Raw genomic sequence first — 18,002 nt, 5'->3', positions numbered from 1 at the left:
AAGTCACAGAATCCGGTTAATCATAAAGTTATTTTGCCAAGAAAATTGTTCCACGGAAAATTTCTCAAAGGATTTATGTCCAAAATTAAAACATGCATGCGCCAATAGAATAATCGAATTAAACACCCCCTAATATGTCTGAATCCGATGTTTTAGACTTTCAACAAAATGAATCCAACTAATAGACTCAGGGTAACTAAGTAGTTTTCCAGGAAGAATCAAGTCATAGAATTAGGTTAATCATGAAATTATTTTGCCAAGAAAATTGTCCCACATAAAATTTCTCAAGGAATTATGTCCAAAGTTAAAAAATTGACCAACATGATAGTCGAATCAAAGACCCCCTAGTATGTTTGAATCTGATTTTTTAGACTTCCGACAACTTCATAAAATTATTCCAATTTGGAACAATGGTCAATGAGGTCATTCTGTGCCATGAAATTTGATTTGAAAAAAATCACATCTGGTTATTCCCCAACGATCACATTCTCTAATGATCTTACAACGACCATCCAAGGGTTGAGAGGGCTTGATCATGCATCCTAACACCTACAAATACCTAGAGATGCATGTTCAATTCAAGTACTTCCAACCCTTGAGTGAATCCTCAAAGAGTTGACGGTGTTGGAGATGATCTTCTTCCAGAAAAATAATGGGTCCAACAGTTGTTGAGCGTAGGAATACTTAGCCAAGTGCCCAATGCAGATGGTGCATGTCGATCACTCGCCTCGAAAGAAAATAAATCCAAAGGGAAAACCACAATAGAGAACCGTACTCGGCTACGTTCAAAGTCCGCAACTCACTCAGACGGGTAGCGTTCCTCCCATTTTGCATCTATGGCAATGGCAAAGAACCCGCCGTTTCCCACCAATGTCACCACCCACGTGTCCCCCTTCTTCCTGCAACATCTGTGTCTCAAGTTCTCAACCGCAACACCTCCCCTGTTCCTCGATTACTCAGACCTTCTCTCATTCTCTGTTGTTGTAGTCATGCTTTGTTTGCTGTCACTTTGTCTTCTCTCCATCTTTATTCGTTCTTATCTTCCCAGCCGACTAGAGCCCACTTCACGGCTTTTCCAGAAGTTACAAAACTGAGAAACCCCTCATGGCTATTTGAGCTATTTTGATACCTGCCCGAGGGGCGGGGGGGACTTCGTTCAGGCTGGTGGTGATAGAGATGGATACCCATTCTGAAGAACAGACAGGTTTTGAGATTGCGATTGCGGTCCCAAAGAGGAATTCTAAAGGAGGAGATGATAACTGTGACTGCGTTGAGTTTCTGGTATCTGAATTGCGGACGGCGGGATTGGTTGTTGAGAAAGTCACTGGGCTTTCGGATGAATTTGTTGAGGTTTGATCCTATTATTCCTTTTACGCAATGCTTTCTTATGTGGGACATACAATGCATCGGTATTTCCTGAGAAGAAAAATCTGTTGTAAAATTTCGTTGCATTTGATTTAATGGTGTCTCTGTTCCATAGATCTTCGAAATCAGTCTGTTTATGGGAATTCAAGAACATGTTCAGTGCATTAGTTGGTGTGGTTTACAAGTTTAGCATACAGTTACTGGTTGTTTTAGAAAGAAAAAAAAAAGAGATAAATTTTGTGAAAAGCTTGACGTGTTTTGCATACAAATATGTTGTTTCTGACTGTTTAACAAAGATTTAGGATATGGAGTTTAATGGGTACCTATTGAAAAATCATTCTTCTGGCATATTCCGTAAAGGCTTATGTGTAATTGGTTTTCAGGTTTACTTAATGCCCACTTATGGTCTTTGTTTTTGGTGTGGTTGGTTTTGGGGGCCCTTTAGTTGGCAGCACCTGTGGAGACATTGGGGAGGGCTGCAGCTGAGTTGCAGATACGAAAACTTACTTCAATTGGTAACTGTCAGTTTCCCTTGTTATTGTATTGAAACTATCTTATTTGCCATCCTTAAGGATGAAAATATCTTTTTTGATTATCAATTATTGCTGGCAAAAGATGTTTTTCTCTTACTTGTTTTATTTATCAAATTTTCACCTTCTAATTCTGAGGTATGAGCATACTGTTGTTGGTATTGGTTTCAGGAATGGAATTACAGTTTGAATGGGATGAGGTTGATGCATTTGTGAGGCAGCCTGATGGTTCTTTGTTTAGTTGGTGTGAGCGGTTCTGTTGCTTCCATCACATTATTTATGGAATTGTGAGTCCTTCAACACTTACCAGCTCTTGTCCGTTTAATGTAAGACTAGAATCACAAGAGATCCTACTCTCAGGCAGGATCTGAAAAATCTGGTTGAATAGATAGTAATATGAGATTTCACAAACCACAACTCAGATGGATCTGAACTTTGGATTGAACAGAGATCCTATATGAAGGAACAAACCATCAAAATCTGAACAAATTCTGCTGGCCGGATTGAGAGATCTGCTGGTTGCAAGAAAAAAGAAATTTTTGGTGATTCTTCAAGAATTGGAGTTGGAAGTGTCGGATGATCCTCAAATTTGGATCAAGTGGTCCTCCTAAGGTCCTCAATAAACCCTCAGAATCCTGAAGCGGTCAGAGATCTAGTCTGGAAGTTATGCACTCGAACATTCTTCCCCGAGAAAGCTCTGTGCAATAGGTTGCGTTTGTGTGTCTCGGATCAGCATTCATGGAAGGCTTCAAGTCCTCAAACAATCTTGTAATAGCTCTCAGAACACTCTCTCACAAGTTAGAATAAAGAAGAAAAGAGAAACATATAGAGGGTTGAGGAGGGTGGAAGAAGAATTAGTGGTTTAGGCATCCCTCCCCTTTGGTTTAGGCATCTCACCCAATTGAATCCTACAGCACAACAGCATAAGGCATCCTTTTTTTCAATTTAAATTTGTCTTTTCATTATAATTGATGGGCTTTAAGTAGCCTTACATTGCTTGGACACAAAGACATAACAAAGAAGGAAACTAATGGACTGAAATAAGACTTTATAATTTGTGTCTAATTTGCTAACTAAGTAAGAATAAATTAGAAACTAACAACTGAACACAAAAAGGAAACTAACCTAAGTCATAAAAGTAGAAACTACTTGACTAACAATATAGGAACCAAGTAGGAAACTAAATCTCCAAACAAACCTAACAAAAGGGAACTAAAATAGGAGATATGGACCCAAATTACTGTTCGAGTGAACAATGTTTCGTGAACAGTATTTTCTGACTCTTAATTTTGTCCTCTTCTTTAAGCTTTGATCTGCATCACTATTTCATTTAGAGGCTAGAGAAACTGGCTCTACCGCCAACTTTTCTGTCATTCTTTATAGCTTTTCGTTGAAGTCAAATTTGATTTTCCCTCTTTTGGTCCCACATTGGTCAGAGCCTCAAAGGTATCAACATGGCAACTTCAAAAAGTCGAAACTTAAAACACATCAATGTGGTTTGTTTTGTACTGAATGATATATCTTCTCAAAAACTTTGTTCATGAAATCATTCAATAGGAGAGAATAAACTAGGAAGAAGTTGGTGATAGAATAATCTATTAGTGGTCTCCATATCTGAAAATAGGAGATGTACCTGAAAACAATTTTCATTTAGATAAAATTGAGGCATGTGTTTGGGAAATACATTGACAATGGAGTTTCCTAGTTATTGATTGAATGTCAACCTGAAACTTGCAGGTAAACAGGAAGGAAGCAGTTGTTACTCTAAACTTTTCTGGAAAAGAATTTGGGTGGAAACCAGGGGAATCTCTACTTACAATGTTGCAATCTGAAGGTGTTGTCAAACAGGTTTTTCCTCTCCATGGTATGCTCATTCATATGTCCTCCACAAATGACCAGTGACAAGCTGCAGCTTCTAAAGTATGATGGTTTCTTATTTATAGATGAAGCAAATAGGAAGCAGCTCTTAAGGAATTGGGCACTAAACTGGAGATACCTGACACGTCAGCCGATTGATAAGATTTACTCATATTTTGGGACGAAGGTTGAACATACTTATGGTTCTGGACTATTCTTTCAGTGTTCTGTTTATTCAACCTATTTTATTTAAACCATGTTGTCTTGACATGTTAATAAGATATACATTGTCTTTCATGTAGATTGCAACATATTTTGCTTTCCTTGGAATGTATGCACGGTGGATTTTCTTTCCAGCAGCGTTTGGGCTCATTCTGCAGTTGTTTGATTTTGGGTAGGCTTCAACCCCACCAGTTCCTGTAAACGCTGTTATGAATACTGTAAAATTTGTTTTAGAAGATTCAGTTATGCCTTGTGTTGCTTAACCCGTTGTGCTTGATTTGTATCTGCTCTAGATCATGGCAGTTATTGGTTCTTCCATTTTTCTTCATATGCATTACATCATGGGCTGTATTGTTCTTACAGTTCTGGAAGCGTAAGAACTCTGCTCTTTTAGCCAGGTATTTAATTGTCACCATCTATTTCCTAGCAGTTGGGTCACACTTTCATCAATAAAGGCTAATATCTTGTAAATTCTTGTTAAGATGGCAGAAAATTGATTTAGTAGAAGTGGAAAGGAGTTCTGTCCAGTCCTCTGTGGAGCTTATGAGGAAATCAGGGACCAATAACAAAAAAGAAGCTTTTCAAAGAGAGGAGTGGTTTGGTCATCTTCTAAGATTCAGAAATGATGCAATTGTTATCTCAAGTATAATTTGTCTCCAATTGCCATTTGAGCTTGCTTATGCTCACCTATATGAAGCTCTTGGGTCCAATGTAATGAAGTAAGACATCCAAGTGCATTTGGCTTCTCCGTAAAAAGTTTTTTTATTAAGCATCAGTGCCATTTAATAATCTGAAGATTACATGTAATTCTTTCATTTGGAACTACTGGGACTTGTCTTCTGCAACTATTTTTCCTCTCTCTAATTGTCAAAGTCATTATTGATGTTCACCGACTTTGATCAATAATTCCATCTGTGATGCAGTATCAGTTTTTTTTTTTTTTTTGGGGGGGGGGGGGGGGGGTGGGAATGATTCCTCTGATATGGCTCTAGGCTGAATGTTTTACTATTTCTTTAACGTGCCATCTAGAATCATTTTTCTGATATTCATTTTTCTTTTCTATTTTTTTTTTTTTTTTTCATTTTGAATGTATGTTCGTCATTTTTTTCTTTTTTCTTCCTTTGGACTTTTCCTAGGGGCTCCTGTTTAAGATTTAGTATCATAACTCGTGAGAAAAGGTCCTGCTATTGGGTAAGCATTTTTCTACAGATTAAAAAATTTGAAGAAGACAAGGGTTATATTAAGAGATTCACAATATGATATAAATTTGTGCACTAAAATGGTATGAACCAAGACATCAGTTCAAGCATCCATCAACTCACATCAAGATTAGTTTCATGATGGGAGCTGGAGTCTTCTCATTTTATTAATTGGACAGATGAGTATTGGTTGCCTGTCAAAGTTATCAAACCAATAAAACTCACTTAGGAAGCAAGAGTATCTTATCTGTTGTAACAATGGATTATTTGTTAATGGTTTTTAGGGATTTTATCCAAACGAACACTTAAGCCCTTTGGGGTTTTATTTTCATTATAAATAGAGCAGGTCAAGTTCAGACACAAGTCATATTCCCCCCAATTCTTCATGGTATCAGAGCAGGTTAGAGAGGAAACCCTTCTCTTCTTCTTCCCTTCTAAAAACCCTAACCTTAAACCTACCACCACTACCGCCCACCATCACCGCCCCTTCTGCCTTGCGCTAGGCCACCACCACCGCGCGCCACCCCCTCACCGTTACTCTCTCTCTCGCGTTCTCTCATCACCGACCTAACCCCGTGCCTCTATCTCCTCACCGCGGCCCTCTTTCTCTCACTCTCTCGTGGCTCTCTCTCTCACATGGGCTTTTCTCCCTCACGCTGCCTTCCTCTAGCGCCCCCACCTCTTTTTCCTTTTAGAGAGTTTTCTCCCTCTTCTCTTTTGGTTTCGTTAGGGATCTCTCCTTGGTGGTGAGTTTCTCCCACCGGGGGCCCTTCTCCTTGTTTGGAACCTTAAATTTTGCCCAGATCCGTATGTCAGACTAGATTTGGACAGATGAAGACCTAGTTCCTTATGCTTGGCTAAATTTGGACAATTTCTTTCTCTTATGATTGTTATTGGGATCAGCACTTATGGCATCTGAAGTGATGTAGATCGAGCTGTTAAAAGAAGAGTTCAATGCTGGCCTAATTCTGGTTCAGATCTGGTTCAGTTTCATACATCGAACCAGCCTTATTTTCTCCAATTGGATCAGCCAATATGTTGTTATTGTTCACGCATGTACTGTTCATGTGAACAGTACCTTAGGGTCCAATATCGACAATTGGCTTGGGAAAGATGCTGCCAGCACATGTTAGGATATTAGATATTAGTTCTTATGTTATATCTTGGCAAGCAAGCTTTGTAACTTAAGTAGATTTGTTTCCTTTTTTAGTTAGTATTTTGTTTCGTATTTAACTGGCTTAGTGGTTAAGTTAGTAGTTTTCTTTTTATATGTGAGGCAATGTAATTAGAAGTTATTTCTTAAGTCAATTTAGGAAGTTAGAACCAGTCCATTAGTTTCCTTTTTAGTTATGTCTTTGTGTCCAAGCAATGTAAGGCTATTTAAAGCCCATCAATTATGATGAAAAAAGGAGATTTGAGTCAAACACAAAAAAGATGGTTTATGCTGTTGTGGGATGTAGTTGGGTGAGATGCTCAAAACCTAACCTTCTTCTTCCCCCTTCTCAACCCTCCATCAATTTCTCTTTTCTTCTTTTGTGTTTTCTATTTTAGTCTTTGTGAGAGGGTGTTTGAGAGTTATTTGAAGATCGGAATTTCAGCTTGAAGCTGCTACTGAGAACTTCCATAAAGTTTCCTTTTTCATTTTTCGAGCATTACTTCCCAACAGACATAGGAATTGTCTCATCTTTTGATGGTTTGTTGACCCATATAGGACCTTCATCTACTCCAAGTTTCAGCTCCATCTGAGCCACGGTTTGTGAGTTATCGAATTTCTTCCTATTCAGCTCCATAGGATCACTTGTGATTCGAGTTCTACATTATGAAGACTCTGGCACATCAGTTTTACTAGATGGGGGGAAATTTTGGTTCCAATGGTGATTACCCTACCTTCCCTACTAGCTCCATCAAGTTGGATGGGAGCAAACATCTGATGTGGTCTCGCGCCTACTACTTGTCGATTCCTGGCTATGGATATGCTGGTTATCTTACAGGTACTACTGCTCGCCCTATTACTGTTGGTGCCCCTCAGGACAAATGGGACATTGCCAATTACATGGTAATATCCTATCTTATCAACTTTATGACCCCATCTATTGCTAAGTGTTATTTGTTGCTTGATACTGCTGCCCTTATCTGGAAAATTGTGAACCCCATCTATTGCTAGGGGTTATTTGTTGCTTGATGCTACTGCCCTTATTAGGAAAAAATTGTGAAGGGAATGTATTCTCCAGTGGGTGTTATTGCCTAGTGCTTTGAATATTGAGAAAGAAACTTCATAGGGCTAATCAGAAGGATCTCACAGTGTCTCAGTATTATTCTGAATTGTGTGGAATGTGGAACGAGATTGATTATTATGAGACCTATTAGCTTTTTTGTGCCACTAACGTTTAGAGTTTAAGAAGCATGAGGAGATGCTCTGTGTCTATAACTTTTTGGGAGGTTTGAATGTGGAATATGACCAGATTAGGGCTAATGTGCTTAATCGTGATCCCTTCCCTATTCTTGACCATGCCTTTTCTCTGATTCTTCTAGAAGAAAATCGTTGCACTGAGGTGGTCCATCCTGTTTCTCAAGATCTTTTAGCCCTACTTTCTGTACAGGGTTCTATTGGTCAAACTATTGGTTCTGGTGCTAGGACCACTACTCCTCCATCCACTGATAGACTTGTTTTCAAGTGTGACTATTGTGGTAGGGAGCGCCACACTAGGGAGACATGTTGGAAACTCCATGGATGACTTGCTAATACGATTAGGCATAACCCAAGTCATGGAAAGTCTTCTCAATCTCAAGCAAATTAGTCTAAAACTACTGATAACACTGATTGCTTAGGTCCCACAAGTTCCTCCTCCTCTAATGACAAGATGGTTATGCTGGTCGTATGTTAACTCATATGGGATCCTCCTTTGCTGCTACTACCTCCTCTACCAACCACTATTACCTCACAATTTGCTCAGTCAGGATTTGGATTGTTTTTGGTGGCCATGATGCATCAATTTATCCCCAAAATTGGATTATTGACTCTAGGGCTACAGATCACATAACCAAATCGCCACTTTTTTTTTTTTTTTTTTTTCTACATATTGTTCATCCTTTGGTAAAGCCATGGTTCGAGTGGCTGATGATTCTCTATCTCCTATTGCTGGACTGGGTTCCATTAAGTGCTTAGCCTCATTATCCCTTTCTTCTGTTTTACATGTTCCTCAATTTTCTACTAATCTTTTGTCCATTGGTAGCATTACTAAGGATTTGAACTGTTAAGTTACATTTTTTCCTACTCATTGTGTGTTTCAGGACTTGGTGACAAGGGCAACAATTGGTAGTGGTAGAATGAGTGGTGGTCTCTATTACCTAGACAATAGACCTACACAGGCTCTTCATACATCTTCAGATTTGGCACTCACTGAGTTCCTTAGTTGGCATTGTTGTTTAGGCCACTCCCCATTGGGCACTTTATCTAGATTATTTCTTGCTTTAGTTAAACATTGTACTTAGAAGCAGTTTAATTGTGATGCATGTGTTTTGGCAAAACAAACTTGGAATGTTTATCCCATCTCTAAAATAAAAGTATTGTTCCTTTTGGTTTAATTCATTCTGATGTTTGGGGCCTAGCCCACCATGTGTCTGTCTCTGTGTATAGATGGTTTGTTGCTTTTATCAATTTTTATACTCGTCTTACATGGGTTTATTTATTGCATCATAAGAGTGAAGTTATTAAATGCTTCAAGGAGTTCCATTGCATGATTCAAACTTAGTATGACACTAAGGTCAAGATCTTGCGCACTGACAATGGTAGGGAATATATGGATGGGTTGTTTTAGTCTTATCTTATTGACCATAGGATCATACATCAGACTAGTTGTGTGGTTAACATGAAACAGGATGGGGTGGCAGAACTTAAGAATCGTCATTTGTTGGAGGTTGCTCGCTCTCTGATGTTTGAAATGTAGGTTTTTTCCCTATATTGGAGTGAGGTTGTCCTTACAACTGCTTACCTTATTAATAAGATGCCCTCTCACATGCTGGGGTTCAGGTGTCCTGTGGACATATTATGTGGTTTGCATACATTTTTTGCTCCTCCTAAGGTGTTTGGCTCAGTCTGCATTGTTCGCAATCATCAGGTTCTAGGAAAGCTTGACCCTAGGGGTCTCATGTGTGTCATCATTGGGTATTCCCCCACTCAGAAGGGCTACATATGCTATCATCCTCTTTCTCGACGCCTCTTTGTTTCCATGGATGTGATCTTCTGTGAGAATGAGGTATATTATTCACATCTTCAGGGGGTCTTTTGCCAGCGAAGAGGTTCTCTTGGTTCCTCATTTGATGGTCCTTTACTTTCTCCAGTAGATGAGAGGCAGTACTAATATGACTTATGTGGATGTAGTAGATAAGAATACTGGTCAAGAGATTCCTGTTTAGCGGGAATAAATTCCTATTCAGAGGGAGCCATCTATGTTGCAGCAAAATTTAGGTGTTTTAAGGAGAACTAACACCACCACTCACATTAGCACTACTGCACAACTGCCCTCTAATCCTGAGTCTACTCTCCTAGGTATTTTCTTCTCTCTTACTTCCGATCAGTCTCTTAATATTCCTATTGCCCATAGAAAAGGTAATTGGACTTGTACTCAACGCCCCATATCCAATGTTATGTCCTATAATGCTCTGTCTCCCTCCTATCGTGCTTTTGTTCTTCCTTGTTTTCTGTTTCTATTCCTCAGACTTGGGAAGAGGCAATTGCAGATCCTAAATGGAAGGACGCAATGAATGAGGAGATGAGGGCCCTTCACAAGAATGGCACAGGGGACTTAGTCACTTTCCTACTACAAAAATGACATGTTGACTGCAAATAGGTGTTTACAGTAACAAAATGTTGATGGGACTATAGACAGGTACAAAGAAGGTTGGTTGCCATCGGTTTCACTCTAACCTATGGGATAGATTACTAGGAGACCTTTGCTCCTGTTGCCAAGATGAGTACAGTTAGAGTTATTATCTCCTGTGCAATGAACCTTGGCTGGGAGTTACAACAACTAGATGTCCAGAACACATTTCTTGATGGTGAATTGACATAGGAAGTATATATGGATGTTCCACCAGACTAATCAAATTCGGAAACCCAAGGCTATGCAAACTGAAAAGGGCTCTCTATGGTTTTAAATAATCTCCTAGGTCATGGTTTGGTCGGTTCCACAAGGCTATGATAGTAGTTGGCTTCACTCAGAATAATGTTGATCATACCCTGTTCATTAAAAGGGTGGGTGACTAGGTTACTATTATGATTGTGTATGTGGACGATATTGTTGTTATTAACAATGCTGCAGATGAGATCTCTAAGCTCAAGGATTATCTTGGTTAGGAGTTTGCGATTAAAGACCTTAGGAAGCTGAAATACTTTCTTGGGATTGAGGTGGCATGGTCTATTACGGATATTGTTCTCTCCCAGTGGAAATATACTTTAGATCTTCTTTCTGAGACTGGCATGCTAGGGTGTAAGCCTTCAGATACTCCTGTTGAGGCAAACTCCCATCTCAAAAGCATGGAGAGTGAACCGATTGATAAGGGTCGATATCAAAGGTTGGTTGGAAGACTCATCTATTTATCCCATACTCGCCTAGAGTAGCTCATGCAGTTAGCTTGGTGAGTCAGTATATGCACGATCCTTACTCTCATATAGAAGTTGTGTTCCATATGCTTCAGCACTTGAAGACAGCCCCAGGTAAAATGGTATCTTATTCTCCACTTCTGATCACATGAGGGTCGAGGCGTATACTAATGCCGATTGGGCTGGTTCTCCAGATGATCGTCGTTTTACTACAGGTTACTATACATATTTTGGTGGCAACCTGGTTACATGGCGTAGCAAGAAACAATCAATTATGGCTAGATCTAGTGTAAAATCCGAGTTTCGAGGCTTCGAGCGATGGCGCAAGGTATTTGTGTGTTACTTTGGCCACAAGGTCTCCTTCAGGATCTTGGAATGTCTATTCAGTTGTCAATGTTGATGTACTGTGACAATAAATCAGCTACTAGCATTGCACATAATTTGGTTCAACATGATTGCACCAGATATATTTAGATTGACAGGCATTTTAGCAAGGAGAAGTTGGAGCAAAGCCTCATATGCATTCTGTAAGAAGTGAAGATCAGCTAGTAGATATTCAGATATTCTTACAAAGGGACTTAGTAGTAAAGTTTTTATTCTAATCATATGCAAGTTGGGCATGTGTGATATCCATGCAACAACTTGAGGGGGAGTGTTGTAATAATGAATTATTTGTTGATGCGTTTTAGGGCTTTTATCCAAATAGACCCTTAAGCCCTTTCCCTTTAGTGTTTTATTTTCATTAGAAATAGAGAGGCTTGTGTCAAGCTCAGACACAAGTCACATTCTCCCTAATTCTTCACTATCATATGTCGATGGCTTGTGGAGTTGGTCTATTTCTGAAGTCAAACTGGTTTAGGAGTTAATAAAGACACTGGTATATCACATGAAAGTGCTGAGGTAGTAGTAATCGTTAATATTATTGGAAGCAAACTTGTGATTAGCAAATTGGAATATCTTAGATGCATTTGTTCTAAATTCCAGCTTTCTATTTCAAGAAATTAAAGTTCATGCATTATGTGGGGATTTCTACTTTTGCTTATATTGGACATGAAGGAGATTTGAGATTAATTGATTCTGTGAAATTTGTCGTATTGAAGGTACAGGTGCAGAATTAAAAAAAAAAAAAAAAAAAAAATGAAAAAAAGAAAAAGAAAAAGAAAAAAAGCAACCCAGTGCGGCTCCCGCTACTGCAGGGTTTGGGAGGGGCAAATGAACGCAGCCTTACCCCCTGTAATGTAAGACTAGAATTACAAGTGATCATAATCCCAGGCAGGATCTGAAATTCTGGATGAATAGAGAAGATGTTGATTACTCACAAACCACAACACAGATGAAGCTGAATTTTGGATCGATTGGAGATCCTATATGAAGAAACAAGCTATAAAAATTTGAGCAGATTCTGTCGGATGGATTAAGAGAAGTGCTGGTTGCAAGAAAAAGGAAACTTTTGGTGATTCTTCAAGAACTAGGGTTGGAATGACGAATGATCATCAAATTTGGATCAAGAGGTCCTCCTATGGTCCTCAAAAAACCCTCAAAATCTGGCAGTGATTAGAGACCTGGTCTGGAAGTTATGTACCTGAACATTCTTCTCAGGATAACCTTATAACTGAGAATCAATAGGTTGTGTGTGTGTTTCTTCTGATCAGCATGTGTAGAGAGCTTCAAGTCTTCAAACAACTCTGAAAACACTCTCTCACAAAGGCTAAAACAGAAAATAAGAAAGAATAAAAGAGAATTTGATAGATGGTTGAGAAGGGGGAAGAAGAAGGTTAGGTTTTGGGCATCTCACCCAATTGCATCCCACAGCACAATAGCATAAACCATCTTTTTTTGTTTATCTAAAATCTGTCTTTCTATTATAATTGGCGGGCTTTAAATAACCTTACTTTGCTTTGACACAAAGACAACAAAAAAGGAAACTAATGGACTGATTCTAACTTCCTAAAGTGACCTAAGAAATAGCTTCTAATTCCTTTGCCTTACATATAAAAAGGAAACTACTAACTACTAACTACTAACTTGACCACTAGCTAGCAAAGTAGGAAACGAATCTTCCTGAGTTACAAAGCTTGCACGTTCAAGCTTCCATTTTCGCATCAGAGAGACAAAACATGGTGGGATTGCATAGGGAGAGGCAATCTGAATTTGCAAAACCCTCATTTGTGGTAGAAATGGTTTTGATGTTTGAGATGATTGCATTGATGCATGTAGCGGATTTGGTTTGATTCTATGCATCAGAGGAAGCATTCATCAATGGAATTACATAGGTTGAAGTAATCCGCATCGCAAGTCCCAAATTTTATTGTTCTAGGTTGTGGTTATTGGTGAAAGACTTAGACCTTGAATGTAATTGGGGGGATTTGATTTTATGTTCTTACATTGTAAACCAAGGAAGTGGGGCTTGTCTAGGGTTTGGGATTGTAGTCCTCGCCCTTGTAACATCAAGGGTTGAAGGAGGAGAGGGTGCTCCTGAGTTGTCGTTGCAGCTAGAACTCACCATTTGTGGTTGTAACTCTTCCACTTGTGTAGGCAAGTGTGAAGCAGGATAAGTTGTTCTTGAGTCATTGTAGTGACTAAAAATCACTAGTGATTGAGTAGACGTTGAGCCCCCTTTGAGCATTACTCTGACACTCGAAGCCACGTTAAAATTGGTTGTCCATTGTAATTGCATTTATTTGGATATTTTGAAGTGCATGGTGATGACAGAATGGGTGTGCACTATCTTGGTACTCTTGGCCATTTTGTGGTAGCGAGGTATTCACCCCCTCTCAATGTCAACCTGGGAACATCACAAAATGACAATCAACCTCAATATGCTTTGTTCGTTCATGAAAAGCTAGATTGCTAGCAATATAAATTGTGGCTTAGTTTCATAATGCATCTTCATTGGTTGAGGAATGAGAGCCCCAACTATTGTATCTGAGACTTCAACCACATCAACTCAGCTATAATATGAGTCATAGCTCTATACTCAGTATAATATCCAGTGGTGGATTGACAATCATCGGCGATGCCAACCGAATCAACATCAAAATTCCCTAACAACCTCCGTGCGACTATGACAATGGTAAATAAGACCTTTGCCAGGAGCACTCTTAAGATGCCTCAAAAGATGACAAGCAGCATCCCAATGAACACGTTTATGATTCTTTATGAATTGATGAATGACTCCAACGGGAAAGGAAATATCTGGACGAGTGAATCAAATAAAGTAGCTTCCCAACAAGCCTTCTATGTTGATGTTTATCCTCAAAGCCTTCACCATCATGCACACCAAGTTTCAGATTTTGATCCATAGAGTTGTCAATAGGTTTACAACCCAGCCTACCTATTTCAGAGAGAGGATCCAAACATACTTTCTCTAAGACAAACTGATACCTTTCTCGCTACAATCAACTTCAATTCCTAGAAAATACTTGAGGACTTCTAGGTCCTTCATCTGAAAGTGTTGATGAAGATAGGCGACCTCTTCAATGCCTAAAAGATCATAACAGAGCAAAGGAGGATAAACGTAATCTGATTAGAATTCTAAATCCTAATCGTAACAGGAAACTAAAGAGACAAGAAAGTGAAAATATACTAAACCATCTCCTACTTAGCCGTACATGACATGATCCCATGGTATGGTCCATGGACCTCCAACTGAGACAAGTATTCTAACATCTGATCTGACAATTGCAATGGATATTATAATGCACGCAGGTTATTTTCTGATTGTAAAATCCTGATTAAGTTCAACTGTTGGTCCACACAGTCCCCACTGCTAGATGGGCCAGCATGTCTATGATTTGATGGCAGGTTCTATAGAACAAATATGAATCTAGTAAAAATGTAGATTCGGAGGCCGAGGCAACCAACACTGTAGACCAAACACTTCTTTTCGTCCTTCAGATAACCCGGTCAGTCAAACTATTCTTTTGTCAAAATATCTTAAAATGTAGATCAATTTTTCTATTTGGTCACTCGGTCAATCAGACAATGTCCAGTTTATGGCGTAACTTTCCTACTCTATGCAATTTGTTCTGGCTGTCAAGTCTGAGTTGATTTAGTGTCATGGCAAGAGTGGTGAGGAAATACATGCATAGCTTAGGGTTAGGAACACGTATGCCTTTGAATAGAGCTGATTGGAGAAAGAAGATCCATGTATCCAATCCCATCTAGTTGGGATCAGGCTGAGTTGATTTAGTGGGAGTGACAAGGAAACATGTTTAACATGGTTGAATGAGGGAAAGAATCCAGCCATATGATGGGAGTGGATTCCTCCATGGGTGCCAAGTCTCTCAGTGATAACGATATTGCTACTTTTTTTGGAAAACAACATGCTGAAATGTAAAATGGAAGTTGTTTTCCAACTTCTTGTATTGCATTTCAGTAAAATATTCTCCAATCTTTCTTAATCCTTATGCAATTCTTTATTGGTTTTTAAGAAATCCTGTAAAACTTTTTAAGTTTGAAACAAACGGAGCCTTAGGGAAATGATTTTTTTTTTTGGGGGGGGGAGCGGGTGGGGGCATCTTTTTCTGCTGGCTATCTTACTCTATTTGATGTTTATCATGTTTAAACATCATATTCCTTCACAGTGGATTTTCTTCCTGGATACTGGGATCGGTCCTACCATTTCTGTCTCTGGCATTACCTCCCTGATATGCACTTTCAGTCTGTAAAGAGAGAAGAGAAGGAGAGAGATGATGGTACAACTGCGGAGTCACAATCGATTAGATTGGGACTGCCCTACTCCATTCAAATATAGAACTATTAGAGCAATCCTACTTGGAATAGAAGTCTCAAGAAAGGAAACAAAAACAATGTACCTAAGTCCACAAGGATTAGACCAAAACAGCCCTTGGAAAGGGAGTTGTGACTTGCATGAAGGAGCAAGTTACGACTTACAACTCCTCTCCCTCTCATGTCAATGACTTCTAACACAGTCTTTTGTTTTATCATCACTGATTACGATGTACTTTTGGTTTTAGGTTTTGATTTTTCATCACTAATGGTATTTTATGCTTTGTCAAATTTTTTTTGGGGGTGGGGGTGGGGGTGGGGGAGGGGTTCTACTTTGCCTACCAGCTAGCTGTATGTTCAGATAACTTTTGATGCTCTAACTAATAGAAGCCAATCTGTTTCTTCATTCTCCTTTGACATGGTTTTTACATAAATATAGAACTGCCTTTTGTACTTTTATGTGCTTGACTTGTCGTTCCAGGAGTGTAGAATTTGCTTTTGTACTTTATAAGCTTTCATTATGAAATTTTTGCAGATGCTATTCCCAAGCTTACACACGTTGATATGATTTTTTCACTGATTTTACTTGTATGATTTAATCTAGTTTCTCTGTAGTGAATCAGAACTATTTTACTGTAAGAGGTTATATGCATGCAAGAATTTCACGAGGAGTTTTGGTTCTGTTTACATGTGTATACCAGTCTCTATTTAAATGTTATTGCCACTTTAGTTTAACCTTTTATGATCAGGCTGTATGGGGCAACCAATGGTTCTGTTCTTTTCTTGCAGTAGTGGAAATTTTTCTGTTTATTTTGGTTTATGCTGTTGGGTGATTTTTCATAAAGTTCTATGGTGACATTCATGTACTTTTTTTTTGGTCTTTCAGGTTTGGGCTTACGGCTTTGTATCTTTTTGCAATTCAGTATTTCACAAAGATTGGGGGCAAGGTTTCAGTGAAGCTCATTAAATATGAAAATAACAAAAGCACTGAATATAGGGCTGATAGCTTGGTCTACAAGGTAACATAATGAATGAGGATGACTCATTTGGGGTGTCTTTTTAATGGGTGCAGTACCTGATTGTGAAACTTTACCTCCTCTTCCCAGGTTTTTGGTCTATATTTTATGCAATCATATATTGGTCTGTTTTATCATGCCCTTTTGCACCGCAACATCATGACCCTCCGCCAAGTCTTGATTCAACGTCTGATTGTCTCTCAGGTAAAGGAAACGACTAAGTTTTCTTGTGTGTTCTGATTTTTTTTTTCTCTTGTTGGCTTAGTATACCTTTGACATTGGATGTCATTTCCACAGGTGTTGCAAAATCTATTGGAGAATGCAGTTCCATACCTCAAATACAAATATAGAAAATATACAGCTGTTCGGTAAGCTCCTTAATGCTTTTCCAATTTGTTAGCATTCCTTGATGTTTGCGATAGGATTCCATTGTGGGAATTGGAGAATCTATTGGGTTTATCTTACATATCAATTACTAGAACACATTTGATTGTCTCCTATGTCACAAAGCAAGAAAAAACACGAGAGTGGATCATCAACAGGAAAGATACGTCTGGCTTCTAGAGTAGAAAAAGAGTATCTAAAACCTGTTTACTCTGCCAGCATTGGGGAAGAAATTGAAGATGGTTTATTCGATGGTAATGGACCAAAATTTTGAAACTTTCAGGTTGTTTGGAATCTCTGATTTCTCTGGCTGATTTGAAATCTGACATCCATGGCAGACTTTCTGGAGTTGACATTGCAGTTTGGAATGATCATGATGTTTGCTAGTGCATTCCCCCTTGCATTTTCCTTTGCTGCCTTGGTTAGTAGAATTTTTATTTTTCATTTTTAATCTATGGTGGTACCACAGTATTTTCTTATGATGGTTATGTTGAAGTATTTATCTTGTGGTACAGAACAATATCATGGAGATCAGGGCAGATGCACTGAAGCTGCTTGTCATGTTTAGGAGGCCTGTTCCTCATCCTGCTGCAACTATTGGAGCTTGGCTGAATATATTCCAGGTTTGGACATGCAATCCTAGTTGGAAACATTTGTAGTTAATATTGGAGGTGCGTTGTGGATCTACCATGCTTGCTGGGTTTCATGTTGTAAAAGAAACGGTCAGACCTCTATTTTACTGAGTTCTAGATATCATCTAAAGAGCAAGTGTGCTGGCAATATTCTTTTCCTGCCTAATGAGTGTAGTTTTTGCATCACAAACAGCTTCTCCGCACCCAACCCCTACCTCACCTCTTTTCCAGTCAAGGATCTGGAGCGTGGTAGATGATAGCCGTATTTGGTTGAAATGGAACATTAAAAGAATTTGAAATTTCCAATGTGCACAATAGATACTTTCCTGAAGATTCATTAGGCATTTTTTTCATGCATTGTGCTCTCTTACTTGTAACATCTATCTAATTGATTATGTGGGGACTTCAGTTTCTTATAGTTATGTCAATCTGCACCAACTGTGGGCTTCTCATTTGCTTGTATG

At 38.9% G+C, this 18,002-nt stretch overlaps 1 protein-coding gene across 1 annotated transcript in view; it reads left to right on the top strand.

Moving 5' to 3' along the window:
- The first annotated feature begins 602 nt into the window (after positions 1-602).
- LOC122059030 (anoctamin-like protein Os01g0706700) overlaps positions 603-18,002 on the top strand; it is a 23,887-nt gene continuing 6,487 nt past the window's right edge. Inside the window, exons 1-15 of the mRNA XM_042621736.1 lie at positions 603-1,350; positions 1,811-1,880; positions 2,067-2,182; positions 3,633-3,759; positions 3,839-3,939; positions 4,055-4,146; positions 4,268-4,372; positions 4,457-4,693; positions 16,393-16,525; positions 16,613-16,726; positions 16,820-16,890; positions 17,033-17,160; positions 17,245-17,327; positions 17,422-17,529; positions 17,948-17,997. Coding sequence (XP_042477670.1) covers positions 1,177-1,350; positions 1,811-1,880; positions 2,067-2,182; positions 3,633-3,759; positions 3,839-3,939; positions 4,055-4,146; positions 4,268-4,372; positions 4,457-4,693; positions 16,393-16,525; positions 16,613-16,726; positions 16,820-16,890; positions 17,033-17,160; positions 17,245-17,327; positions 17,422-17,529; positions 17,948-17,997 — 1,709 coding nt within the window. The 5' untranslated portion in view covers positions 603-1,176. The remainder of the gene's footprint in view (positions 1,351-1,810; positions 1,881-2,066; positions 2,183-3,632; positions 3,760-3,838; positions 3,940-4,054; positions 4,147-4,267; positions 4,373-4,456; positions 4,694-16,392; positions 16,526-16,612; positions 16,727-16,819; positions 16,891-17,032; positions 17,161-17,244; positions 17,328-17,421; positions 17,530-17,947; positions 17,998-18,002) is intronic.

Source organism: Macadamia integrifolia, chromosome 13 (assembly GCF_013358625.1).
Source record: "Macadamia integrifolia cultivar HAES 741 chromosome 13, SCU_Mint_v3, whole genome shotgun sequence".
Taxonomy (NCBI): Eukaryota; Viridiplantae; Streptophyta; class Magnoliopsida; order Proteales; family Proteaceae; genus Macadamia; species Macadamia integrifolia.
This window is presented reverse-complemented; position numbering and strand designations above follow the sequence as displayed.